The sequence below is a fragment of the Merops nubicus genome, unplaced genomic scaffold, assembly GCF_000691845.1.
Source record: "Merops nubicus isolate BGI_N331 unplaced genomic scaffold, ASM69184v1 scaffold10700, whole genome shotgun sequence".
Lineage (NCBI taxonomy): Eukaryota > Metazoa > Chordata > Aves > Coraciiformes > Meropidae > Merops > Merops nubicus.
The window spans coordinates 1,142-15,357 of record NW_008584829.1 but is presented as its reverse complement, the minus strand read 5'-3'; the positions used below and the strand labels follow the sequence as shown (position 1 = coordinate 15,357).

Below are 14,216 nucleotides of genomic sequence, written 5' to 3'. Positions count from 1 at the left end.
AGATGGTATGCAAGAAAACCTCTTGGGTGTAATATGCAGGTCCCAGCTGGAATGTTTCCAACAGGATGTAAACCACGGTCCTCAAGCCTGCACTTTAAAAACAATATTACTTAGCACACTGCTAACAAATGTCAACACAAAAATACACTGCTGCAATGACTTCACTTTACAAAAGTTGGGTCGGGGGGAAGGAGGGAGGAAGCTATTTGAACAGTTTTGAGAAACAAAAATCAGGGCCAGGAGAGAGAAATCAATACACAGATGCATTAGAAAAATATTTATTCTAAGGAATAAAAGCACTGGTAATCATTACAAATTTGATATATTAAGACTGTAATGCTGTACAAAGACACATTAGTTCTGATATCCCTAAGTCTGATGGTCTATGACAGGCCTGATGACCTGTGCTTTCAGGTCTTCTCTGAGGTCTTGCTTGATGTTTTCAACAATTCTGAGGTTTCTTCAATTCTGGAAAAAAAAAAAAAAAAATTGTTTACACACACTGATTAAAATACAGTAAGAAATAAATTATTTATCTTTACCTTTCTAATGAATCCAAAATGCTAATAAGCAGCATGAAACCTTAAGTTTCCTCACTCCCCCCTTTTCCTCTGCAATTGGTCTATATTTTAAATGCCTACCATGTATCAATAAACCTTAACCATATCTAAAGAAAAAAAATAAACCACATAATATAATTAAATTTTTAAAAAGTCTACAGTTTTTTTCAGACCAGGCAGCTATAGATCAGGAATCTCTTGCTAAAGAAACATTACAGCAATGTGTTTCTCTTCAAGTGCAGTAAAAATATTTCTTATCAAAAATTCATTAAATATCTCAGGACATTTCATCAGTAAGTGAAATACACTTTAATGCAGTTATCACAATGCTTAGACTGAAATTTTGTTTTTACTATTTAAGAAAAAGTAAAACTGTGTTAAGATACCATACTTATTTTTCAGGAAGAAAATTGTAATTGCCAAGGAATCCCTACCAGATGATAAATAATATTGCTATTCCTTATCAGTTGGATTTTAAACACTCTTTAATTTCTAGTTCATACTATTAAGAATGTTTTCTATTGCTTTTTAGAACCAAAACAGCAACTCATCCCACAAATACAGAACTGTAGGTGGATTTATTATCCAACAGAGTCATAAGGAAATGCCACACCTGATGTAGAGACCTTTGAGGTTTGGAACACATATGTACATTTTCTATATGCCTCAGTCCAGTACAACTCCCTCCTGCCCTTTCCTATTACTTACATTTTACTTATCCTTTCCACTCTTTGTCTTGTTGTCTCCTGCAATTTAAAAGCAACAAAGTTAGTGAAACTCTTCAAAGGTAACATTCTTCAGATAGACTTTCAACCTGAAAAATTCATAGAGAAAATGTGACTCTAAGAACTGTTTACATATCAAAAGGATTTTCATGAGACAGACCTAGATGTAGTTTTGCATAGTTTCCTTGTTTTTCCACTAATAGTATATACAACTAAAACTAATGCTTACTTGTTCTTTTGACCTCAGAAAGGAAATCAACTAAGCATTTGCCAGTTTTACTTACCTTTGAAATGTCTGTCAGATCATGAGAATTAATGGCCATGGCTTTGGGAGATGGGTCTGTGGGTAACAGTGAACTGTATCCAGACGACTGATGAAGACTCTCTGGCATCTCCTCCTTCCTCTCTGTATCTATGGAGAAATACTCATTTCTGTGTCACCTTTGCCTTTTTGGTCTCTTATTGCAAGGTCAGCTATCAAACAGCTTGATTTACAGTATGTAATAACAGAAAAGAATGCATTGTTTAGAGAGGTTTTAGAGAAGAGCTACTGGTGAAGGTCTGAAATAGGTTTCTCATTTTCTTGAAACAAGGTAAGTGCAGTATACTATGCACAACAAACACAAGACAAATTCCAAAAAGATTACTAGGAATGCTACCTTTATCCTGATTATAGTAGTTTATTTTTATTGTAAACTGTCTGTTCAAACATGTCTTTCATTTGTGCCATGTAACCTGTCCTATAAAGCAGCAGAAATATAAACAAAATCATCACCTTCTTGCTTAGCTTAAAATTTTCATCAAGGTCTTGCTGTTTCCCTAGTTCTCCTCCTTCTGCTGGGATAGATATAGCATCCATTCAGCAGAAACAGACTTTTCTTTACATTGGGAAGGCTTTGATACTCTTTGCAATTTTAGAATACTACTGCCTGGGGAGAGAATTTAGGATTTAGAAGAAAAGCATCCCCATATCCTTACTTTCAGCAAGGCCACCAACATACCTTCAAGCATGTTTAGCTACATTACTCTGTATTATTAAAAATAAACTAATAATATTTTTAAATTAAAATGTAAAAATTCTATCTTCTATACAGCTATGATTCCTGAAGAGCACTACAACCATAAAGGACATCAAAGCATTTCAAGTACTGTAAATCTCAGACAGAAGAGTTAAGACTGGCCACGTAACTTGTATGCCGAAAATTTCCTAAATCATATTTTAGAAAAACAGGAATAACAAATTCAGGAGGATTCTAGAAGTCTGAAAAAATTAAAACTCTCTTTTTCAGTCAGGACCATCAGGCTGACTATGAAGTCCTCAAGTGTCAGTAACATAACACTAAACTTATGAAAGGCAGTAAACATGTTGTAAGCTTTCTAAAGCCTTTAAAAAGGTACCATTTCCAAGACTTTAGAATGAAAACAAACTTTGACCCAACCAAGAAACTGCCTAATTTCTATGGAAACTCTATTATTGACTTGTATATTTGATTTTTTTTTCGTAGTTACTTGTAACTATTAATCATTATGCCATACATTTTCATTAATGCTTTAAAAATTATGTCAGCTAATAAAGTTTCTAAAGAATAAATTAAAACATGACATGACTAGCAGGCTAACTTCTAACTTGCAGCATGCACTAAAATTCAGAGGTCAGTAAATTGCAATTGTCTACTCAAACACTATTTTAGTCAAGAACAGCCATAAGTGTTTAGCATTTGATGCCAACTAACAAGGACACCATTAATACTCACCAGGAAGAACTGGTATTCTGCTAGAAGTACAGTCTTGACTTACATTGCTGAGCTCTGTCTGTAAGTCCCTCTGAAATACATATTTACTGCATTTTAGCCATATACCCTGCTGAAATCATCTTTTGACTGCTTTAAAAAAACTAGCTAGATTTTTATGCATACGTTCCATTTAAAACTAAAACTACTTATTTCATGGAGGCTTTTTTTAATGTTAACATTGCCATTCATAAACAGGTCCAAAACAAGTCCAAATATACGGCACGTAACCCAGGTATGGAGTGCACTGAACAGTCAGACTGTTCTTGGCCTGTGCTAATAACTACATCCTGACACTGGCTGCCACCACCTTAACAAGTGTAACCTTCTTCTAGCTGATACTCAGAAATGCAGCTCCTTGGTCCTAAAAACATAGCTTATAGATGAAATTACATTCTTTCCACTTAATTGCTTCAAACTTAAGTCTATTCTAAGCTAGTTTCCCAGGCTTCTAAAAGAGGGAAGGCTCTTTTAAGAAAGGTTCTCAGCTTAACCTCATCTCACTTAGAAAAGGTTCAGAAAAAAGGAAACAAAATTAATGTTGTACTAACAATAAATGAGTTTGAGTGCAATTTTCTAATTTCAAAATAAAGAGCTCCAACACTCCAACATCTTGCCTCTTTTCACTGATGAGCGATGGTCATGATTTGAAATCTCAGCCTTTGGTAAAGCATATATACTGGAATATATATATAACTGTATCAGTTAATAAGGCAACGTTATACCCAAAGAAGTGAATCAGGGAGAAATAGCAGGTATTGCATGGGAAGAAGCTGGAAAGCACTGTAATAATGGATCTCTTAATGGATGCTTCTTGAAAATAAATAAATAAGCAGATATCTGCACTGGCTGCTTCTGCTCAATTCCTTTCATTCAAATAGATTTGGTCGTGTTCAGACTTTCCCAGAGCTAAATGCACAGCTGCTGCTATTTTGGCAGCAGTGCAAGACAGATCTTAAGAGTGTTCCTGCCATGTTGGCTAGATGCCAGAAGTTCCCTGAAAAATGCAAGAGGAAGAAGAAAGGAGCAATTCTGAATTGCTTCTATATCTGTGAAGCACAACTTGGATGGAATTTCAAGAAACAAAGCAGCAGTTCTCTGGCCCAAAGGATTATTTCTGGGCAGTTTTCAAATGCCTACTGCAAAAGAAGTTAGGCTTTTGAAGACTTTAAAATCTAAATGCCAGCTTAATTTGCTTTGAAAAAAAGACAAGTAACAATGCCACACACAAACTACATTCCAACTTATTTCTGTAGATGACTTCTTTCAGTAACACGCCGTACAGAAATACAATACTCTTACTGGATTTTTTTGAGTTATACTCAAAGTGCATTAAGTATTTTTCAAATACTATTCCAAACCTTTGAACAACTGCTATAAACATATTACTGAAGTAATAATAAGCCTAATTTGCAGAAAGAGAAGGACAAGCCTAGCCTAAACACAAGCTTTCCCATGCTGCTACTATCTATCATAAATGCAACAACCATGAGAATACACTTGAACCAGGAGCAAAACTGCCTATGGCTGCTCAGCTGACAGCCTCTTGAGACTGTGAGCAAAAGAAAACGTTATCATTGGTGGTATTATTTGGATATATGTCCACTGAAAATTAAATTATAATATCCATATGAAATTGATTTCACATGATAAATCATTTGAGCTGTTACTGACCTGAAACTGTGCTTAAAAAAAAAACACAAAAGCAATTGAGAATGTCAATTGTCAGCATTTCAGCTACAGCCTTCAGAAATAACCTAGTGATCAGCCTGAACAATTCATTTGAAGACTTTGCATAACTAGCACATTTCAAGGCACACAGAATAAAGCACCTCTTTTGTAACAGCATTAGCACCATTTTTGGATCTGCAGGGTCAGCAACACATACAGAGCTCCTGGTTACAAGTAAACTCCACATTTACAATGACAGAGAAAAACGCAACACTGATCAGCTATTTTCCACAGATGTTTTTAAACTTCTGGAAAGCATCTAACAGTATCAGAAGGATACATGAGATCCATATGCAAATACACTCAGAAATTAAGTGTTTAATCAGATAAATGATCCTACTGTTCACTGCATTTCAAAATACTCACACACATACATACATGAAACTACATGATGTGCACGTGACTTCTCAACAGCATGAAAAATACAAGTCTTAATGCAACAAAATGCTTCATTTGCTTTGACAAATTTGCTAAATGTAACCACATCACAACTGCAGCACTTTCACAGTTAAAAATTCAATGAACATCACGGACAAGAAATAGGAAGAGGAGAAAGAGGGCTGCAAAAAGGAGAGAGACTTGAATTAGGCTTGAAATTTCAAAGAACCACAAAGAAAGAATAGGACTAACATAAGAATTAACTTTTTCATTAACCTTGTATTTCCCATTGAGCATGCCACCTATTTTTGTCCACATGAGTTACACAAAAAGGAAACAATCTTCCAAAAGGACTATCTGTATCTGATTAGTTTGAAGAATTAAAAAATAGATATTCAACTGTATAAACAGCAACAACATTTGCAGGCCTATAAATAAATTCAGAATAATGCAGACCACGATAAGGATACCCTTAAAAGTGTCATTAGTATGATGAAACTCAACCACAGAAACATTAAGCTTTCAAAGACAGTATAATCCAGAGTTTTCAAAACCTTCCTTCTACTGTATCACTAGGAAATAAAAATACAGAGTCATTACTAACAAAAACAGGCTTAGCTGTACCTGCTGTTCCCACATTTTCCAACGCAGAGGTTGGCTTCACAGAGCAAGAGAAAACAACAGACCTTAAGTGTTAAGAAAAAAACACCACCAACTACATAAACAGCACTTCCATATAGACCATGCATCTAAAAATAGTGAAGAGTCACACATAAGAAGGCAGAAAAAGCAGAAACAGACCAACAACATTGTGTCTGGGCAATTTCTCTTACAGATGAAAAGCAGAAGTTAACATACCTTTTTGGATTGCAACAACAGCTCTGTTTCAAGAAGCAAAATTCGACTCAACAAGTTATTCCAGTCCTTCTCATCTATGATCACCTTTCCTTTCAGTTTCTCTTCTAAAACATGCAGTTTATCTTCCATCCATTCCAGCTTACGAAGCTTTTCCTGGCAATCTACAAGCTGATTCTTTAGCAACTCAATCTGAGAATTATCTTCTGTGACCTGAAAATATGGGTAAGAACACATCCTCTAATTTCAGAACAGATGTAATTCATCATTTGACCAAAAATTTAAGTGGAATTTTTCTCAAGTTCAGTAACTGCATTCTGCTACATTAAGAATTTATTTTTCTTTCAGAATTGCCAAGATCTGCCTCATCATGGAACTGAGCTTTTAAAAAAAAAACTTTTGACACAACTGGCTCTCAAAAGGACAGTACAATTTAAATGATTTTTTTTTTTCAACTTTTTTAATACATCTAATACATATCTATTAGTTATACTTAAGGAGTACCTAGCTGTCTTGTTAAAACCTTTATCATTTTAGAAAAACCCTGTAAGAAAAGTTAAGCATACAAGCATACAGCACCTAAAAATAAAAGTACTTACTTGTTCACATTTCAATTCCACAACGTCACGATCTAGGCACGATTCTTCTTCATCACCTTCCTGTGCTGGTAGGGGTAGTGGATGAAAGTCAACACTAACTTCATTCCCCAAGTGCCGTTCTACGTGAGGCTTCTTTTGAGGATGTTAAAAAAAAAAAATCATAATAATCCACTGGAATTATTCATTACAAGATTTCAATTCATCGGCCACATAACTGACACAAAAGACTTATCAATTTATTATTTGTTTATATCTGACAATCTTACTCCAACTGGCTGCAAACCACAATAAGCAACAGCAGGCTGTTTAACATTTTAAAAATCACAGACTTGAAGGAACTGTACAGCCAATACTCACACACTTTATCCTATGCACTGTATACCTTAGTTCTCCCTCATGAACAGTAATGAGGGAATTAATCTGCTTTCTTATGGTAAGGGTTGTTAGATTTCCAAGTGGGGACTGGGATGCACGAATCTGGCTGCATGTATTAGCATACATACAGGCAGTTCCAGCATCAAAATCACCATTCAAACATTCAGAAAAAACAGCTAACTCAGAAGATTAGAATTCTCTGTTTTCCTTGACAACTGTCAGCAAAAGAGCCCTACTAGCTACACATTTCATTTCCCTTGAATGCTTCTGTTAAAGAGGACAAAATAAGAGACAATGTTAGCCTTTCTTTCCAGGTGGATCAAGTCCTATGATTACTACCTGCCAGAAAACAAAATAAATTACCTAATGATTAAGAATCCACAATTACTAGTTTTGTGCAGCATCTTAACACTCACAGATTCCTAGATGTTTTAGTGAAACAAATGCTGCTCTCCAAGGGAATTCTTAGTGCACTCATAGTTCTACCATTCAACAACCAGAAGTGCCAGATAAATAATTCAATTTTTTTTCTTTATGAAGTATTTCCCACTGCTAAAAGCAACATTTTCCTTGTAAATACAAATCACCAACATTTAATGGGCAAAGTCTTAAAAGTTTTGTACACTTTTAGTTTGCAGTCTTTTAGCAGAAAATACTAGGAAAGCTGTGTCCTCCACAAGACAAGAGTATTATGACACCTAAGATCAAGTGTTACTACTGTAAAAGCTAAGACAAGAAGAATGTTAGGTTAAGAAATCTTTGTTGAATGGATTCAGACAAAAGAGCAAAAAGTATTTTGAAAGGTACATTGAAAACACTGCAGTGTTGTTAGGTCCAACAGGCTTCAAACAGAATGGATATTCTTTTTCCAACTCCATTTTCGTTTTCACTGCTGTCCCTCCATTTGACAGAATTCAAACAGTAAACAGTTCAAGATATTACTACCAAGACTTTAAGATCAATTACTCAGAAAAAAAGAAGTAATATCCTCTCTATTTCAGCCAACCACGTTTTGGGGGGGGAAAAAAAAAAAAAACAAACAAACACACCACACCCCCCCAAAAGACCAAAACATACCAATCCAAAAAAAACCCCCATGCAATCAAGCATTAAAACCTAAATGAACAGCCATATTTCAGAAAAAGTCTGACTTGCTACAAGACAGATTAGCTTTAGATATGCAACATAAAAGCTGTTTTCATACCTGTTTGGAATTCAGAACACTGCCACTAGGATCAGCAAGGACATTGTTACAATTTGACCAGACATCATATTTAAAAGATCTGAGTTTTTTCCTCGTTTGGGATTTAACCTTTAAAGCAAAGAGGAGAAAATATTATGTTTTCAACACAGTAATACTCTCTTGGGTGGGGAGGGACAGCAACATAACTTAGGGACAGGATGACACACCCTATTTTCTGCCATTGCATTCCAGCAGGAACATTGCATGACACACACAAAACACATTTAAACCTCTGCAGTACAATAATGTCTAAAAAAATTAAATATGACCCATCAAATTAAGAGGGAAAACAGATCCAAAGTGAATGCCATATTCACACACTCATTACTGCCTATGCGAGTCTGCTTCGAAGCTGGTCAAACAGAAAAGGCCAGAGTTGGAAGACAAACAAATATGGGGAAAAAAATAAAAAAAAAAAAAGTACTTATGCCCCTAAAAGTAACAAATAAAGAATGCAGAAGTCCCAAAGACGGTTATAAACTCAAACAAAACCCTGTAGAATATGAAAAGTGAAAATTCCTTTTATCAAAGCACAGATACACAGCAGACATTGATAAAAAATGCCTTAAAAATGTAAGCCAAATATGAGTAATGAAAACAATATTTGAGATGTATACCACTGAAACACAAAAACAACTTTCATGTTTTAATTAAATGGCATCAGAACTGCTAACATATAAGACAGCTTACTTTGTTTTTAAATCTACCTGCAAAGTGTAGCGAGTTACACATTCACTGGCAAGAGATGCAAAATACATACATGATTTACTGAAATGATGCCAAGTACTAGTTTTATCCTCATTATAACACTTTTTTGTTGTTGTTTATAGTATGAAGCACAGCTTCATGCCATTTGTATACCTAGCAGCACTCAAGCATCTTACAATGGAACTTTATACTATTTCCCCCCTATTTTGACCGTGAGCAATGCTGTGTCTTCCAATAAACCGTTTTTCAGCTTCTACCTGCAGCATCAAGCATGTCAAAAGTAACTTATAATATAGGTAATTTAATCAGTACCTTATCTGAGTTACTTAATTCCTTATGTTTTTTCACCACACAGTTGATTATATCACAAACAATCTGCATTTTTCTTTCTGCGAAGCCAAACTGAAGAAACTGTTGTTTTGTTAAAATTGGTTTATATTGAAAGTGATCTCGAAGAAGCTGCAAAAAAATAAAACTTTACTTCACTTTGAAAAACACCACACAATTTGTTGTGGAAATAGCATGCTCAGGTTCTTGTTTTCCTCCAGTCCTTTCCTTCATTCTGCACTTCAGCAGTTAAACCTTTTCTCATTTGGTTATTCATATATTCTCAGCTGTTTCTTCTAACTAGCCTTTCAAAATACCTTGTCCAGAAACCTTTAATTGACATCACTTTTATAAAGTTTAACTCACAGTCTTAAGATTAATGAAATAAATGATTGTAGACATGAATATTAAAAAAGTTAAACAAAAACTTTCCAAAGTGAATGCACAATAAAAAGTTGCATTAAGCTCTGCAAATGCATCAGAGTGCTAAGTAAGGCTCCCACAGAGCCTCTTTGGAGAGGAGTCTCTGTCCTCCTCAGATAGAAAACCAGCCTGAAAACACTAGTATTCATTAATACATCAAGTCACCTTTCATAAAAATGTGCTTATGTATATTTTTAAGGATAGTTCAAAATTATTTTCATTCAGTTATGAATTTTATTCCAATGTACAGACCTAAGTATAGGACTTAATATGGCAGTGTTCTAAAACTGCTCTATCGCTTAACCGTGCTTTCATTGCAAGTGTTGAAGTTTACTCTGATTTTTTGCTAGTTACAATTTCTTCTGAAGTCACTTCAATAAAACTTACTGTGCAATAAATATTTCAGTATTCTTCTAAATTAACATGAAACAATATTACTGTTCCTGCAACTGTCTCAACTGAGACTTGGTTAACACCATCCACCCTTATTTTCATAAAGACTTGCTACACTGCAAGTGATTTAACACTTATCTTAAATACTAACAGAATCACTTTTCAGGTTCAATGCCAAAAAATTTCACTTTTTCTAGAAAAACCTCACATTAGATGTTTAATTTTTATGAGGCCATACTCAAACCTGTCTCTGTCCAAAGAGCAGGAAGACACGTACCTTATAAACAGCTTCAATAAAACGCAAGTCACTCTTTGCTGTGAGTTCCACATCACACTTTACCAAAAGTTCTGCTATGTAAGTTGAAAAAGATGTAAAAGAGTAGCTGATGATAGGTAAAAATGCAGCTGGATCACCCTTTACTAACCTATTGAGAAACAAAAGTATTTTACACAGCAGAAGATAACAAAAGCCTTCCACTACGTGAATTTAAACTTTTTAATTAAATAATAATAAAGGTATTTTAATATAGCCAGCATGTTATATCCATGTAGCTCCTCCATTTTAAGCTTTTTTTTCCAGGCACATCCCATTCAGCAGACTGTACTGCTATCTGTAAAATGATCAAAACAACATTTTTGTGACAAGTTTCACATTGCCACTCTAAAACCCAGTTGCACCACAACATTAAACTTTTTTTTTTTTCTTTAAATCTTTACAGAATGAAATTTCCTGAAGAAAGCTTTGCTAGTACTTTCAAAGAAATTATAAAGGTGAGAGATCAATCAAAGGCAAGAGAAAAACAGCAGAAGAAAGAAAAGCAAGACAGTGATACACTTCAGGATTATTCTAAGGATGCTCAGGACAGCCAACCTGAATCCTTTTGTCTTCCAGTTCACATGTATCAAATCCCAGCTTCCCACAAACATACATCCTGCTCACTCATCACTGGGTGCAACGCCAGCATTTACATGTATCTTGTTTACACTTCTGGCTGTGATCACATGTTAGCATAAATGTATTCACACTGATGCTTACTCTGTATAATCCACATCTTTTGGATAATTTAACAAGCGAAGTCCTTGTTCTATTTTTCTTAAACTTCCTTTCAGGTCTCCTGTTGCCATCATTCTAAATGCTGTCCTCCTTTCAGATTAAGAAATAAATGTAGTATAGTATGTTCCTGTCCTTAAAAAGAGAAAAAAAAAAAAATACATACACAAAAATTACAAAACAAAAAAGAATTATCACTGAAATTCAAAAGGTTTTGCCCTTTTTCTAGATGCTATTTCCTAAAAGTTACAATACAGCACAGAATTACAGCTCAATACCAATTAATATCTGTCACCATCTTCATTCATTCCAAATAGGATCAAGTAGTTATCCCCACTCCAATCAACTACCAAAGATCTTTAGATATCTGAAAACATTAAGAATTTAGGGCTGGCTAAACCCATGGAAACTGAGAGAAAAAAAAGTTTCTTCACTGTTTCAAAGAGCAGAAATGCCACAAATAGTGAAAACCTTCTGCATTCTTTAATTTAGATCACTTCTTTTTTCTTCACCTGGCCAAAAGAGCAATGTTTGGGTGTGTAAATGTCAGAAGGCAGGACTAGCAACTCAACACAGTCTATACTCCTCTATCTAGATGATCCATTGAATACTTAAAATTGTTCAGGAGAAAGGGGGAAACAGACTGCCCAGGTATTTCAACACAGATGAAAGTTTATCAAGATGATAACCAAAAGGTCTGTGTTTACCCTCTACATAATAAAATGCAAGTGGACAACCTGCTTCTCATTTATTGTGGTCTTTTCCTCACAAATAAGACTCATCTAAGATTTGATGCAAACTACAAAAAGATTCCTTTCTCCCTGCAGAACGATCTTGAAAGGAAAGTGTAGACTGTAGGAAAAGAAAACAAGCAAATGGAACCAGGGGGAACAACACAAAAGAGACTCAGCAAAGTGTGAAATCACTATCATCCAGATCAGTTTTTAGATCTACCAAAGGGATAAGTACAGGAAGATCAGAGTTCTAATACACTTTATCAAACAGAATTCATTAGTAAATTCTCCAATGGAGGAAGACAAGACTGGGAAAGAGAGAGGGGGGGGGAAAAAAAAGAACCAGATTGCTATAAGAGATCTAAAATTACTGGCAACTCCACCTGGCTGGAAGATAGTCAAATGAAGGCACCTGAAACAGTACCTCTAAATATCTGTACTAATAATTCCCTTGAAGAACTCTGTCTTTCACTCCATTGCTTCAAAATACACTTATATTTAAAGAAAGCCTACAAGTAATATTTACTGTATATTGTAATTGTTTGTTTATAAGCAACCAGTATTAGCTCTTCTCCAGCACAAGACTTTAAAAGCATAGACTGGATGATAGCTCAGCTCTTGAGTCACAATTGAAAACAAATGGCTTGCAATCTTAGCAGTCTGTACTGCTAAAACTGAGAGAATTTGAAAAAGCCTACTAGCAAACTGCCAAACTCTGTGGGGTTTTGAATAATTTGGAGGGGAAAAAAAGAAAAAAAAGCAGCACACACACAAGGAGGGGAGAGAAGGAGACAAAGTTAAAGTACAGAAGTCCAGCAACTTGGCACCTCACAAAAAGTACTCTCCCACATCACTGAGATCTGATTGTAACCAGCTTAATCCTCTACTATACTTCCTCCAAAAGCCTCAGAAAAAGCAATGATTTCAGCCACAAAGCCGTAGAACAGGAATTTACTGTTCAATTTTCTGCTAGAACCTGGCAGATAATTGCCTGCTACTGTCTTCACTCAATTTCTTTTCTTGGCAGAAAACACTTTGAAGCCTACTGCTACAATCAGGGCAAAGGCATTGCCAGACAGCCTATATATGAAGAGATAGTCTCAAGATACAGAATTTTCTATCCTTTATTTTGCTGACACAGACCAAAAGATGAAAAGCTACAAAGAGATTATGTCTAGCCTTGTCAAAAATCTACTCTGATGTGCACTCCAGTTTGCAGCTTTGTTATTTGGTCCTACCCATTAAAGCAATGAGTCTTCTTGTAAGGAACTTCTTTACCACACACTTCACTTTTGTTCAAAAAAAAACCCAAACAAAAACCAGGCATTTAAAGCTTGGACTCACAGTAGTCTGGGTTTATGGGTTTTTTCTTCTTGTGCCTCTATAGTGTTTAAATCAGCAACCTTCATGAAGATTAATATCTTCATATGTGTTCTGCCCTGCTTAAGTATTTTGTATTTAATTAGCAATTTCTTCCTCTTTAATCAGCAGGTTCTCAGTTATTAGCAGTGTTAAATATTAAGTACACAACACTACTTGTAAAAGGCTGGGGTCAATTTAACCTCAAGTATATGGAAACAGAAGCTGCCATTCTTCCCACAACTATTCTTACCTTACAAAGCAGTCCACCCTATGGTTTTGCCAATTTAACCATGTCACAGAATCATGGAATCACTATGGTTGGAAAGGATCATCAAGTCCAGCCTTCCTCCCAGCATTTCCCTAACCACTAGACCATCGCCTCAAGTGCTACATCTGCTCATTTTTTTGAACACCTCCAGGGATGATGACTCCACCAGCTCCCTGGGCAGCCCATCCCAGCGTCTGACCCCTCTCTCAGTGAAGAAATTCTTCCTAATATCCAGTCGAAACCTCCTTTGGTGCAACTTGAAGCCACCCCCTCTCATTCTATCATCAGTAATTTTGGAGAAGAGACCAACACCAGCCTCACCACAACCTCCTTTTAGGGAGCTGTAGAGAGCAATAAGGTCACCTCTCAGTCTCCTCTTCTCCAGTTCCTCCAGGTCCTCTTCCACCAGGCACTTTCCAGCCACTCCTCCCCAAGCCTGAAGCATTGCCTGGGGTTGCCATGACCCTAGTGCAGGACCTGGCACTTGGCCTTGTTAAACCCCATACAAGTGACCTCAGCCCATTGCTCCAGCCTGTCCAGATCCCTCTGCAGAGCCTTCCTACCCTCCAGCAGATCAACACTCCCACTTCATTTCGTGTCACCTGCAAATTTACTGAGGGTGCATTTGACCCCCTCATCCAGGTCATTGATAAAAGATACTAAACCAGGCCAGTCCCAAAACCAAGCCCTGAAG

General features: G+C 35.9%; 1 protein-coding gene across 1 annotated transcript; it reads right to left on the bottom strand.

Annotated features, from left to right (window-relative positions):
- Positions 1–410: 410 nt before the first annotated feature.
- Positions 411–11,232, bottom strand: CEP44 (centrosomal protein 44kDa). The gene is made up of 10 exons (XM_008945531.1): positions 11,144–11,232; positions 10,385–10,532; positions 9,277–9,423; positions 8,218–8,325; positions 6,639–6,770; positions 6,043–6,252; positions 3,040–3,109; positions 1,570–1,697; positions 1,269–1,306; positions 411–468 (listed from the first exon to the last, which is right to left on the bottom strand). The coding sequence occupies exons 1-10, from the start codon at positions 11,230–11,232 to the stop codon at positions 411–413; spliced, it is 1,128 nt and encodes a 375-aa protein (XP_008943779.1).
- Between the last annotated feature and the right edge of the window lie 2,984 nt (positions 11,233–14,216).

What these genes read in the sequence shown, in the direction of transcription:
- CEP44 (XM_008945531.1), bottom strand. Translation starts at nt 11,232, where the DNA reads ATGGCAACAGGAGACCTGAAAGGAAGTTTAAGAAAAATAGAACAAGGA. An exon ending in AAAGATGTGGATTATACAGA is followed by an intron (nt 10,533 to 11,143) that starts GTAAGCATCAGT and finishes GTTTCTCAATAG; the next exon opens with GTTAGTAAAGGGTGATCCAG. An exon ending in AATTAAGTAACTCAGATAAG is followed by an intron (nt 8,326 to 9,276) that starts GTACTGATTAAA and finishes TTTGCTTTAAAG; the next exon opens with GTTAAATCCCAAACGAGGAA.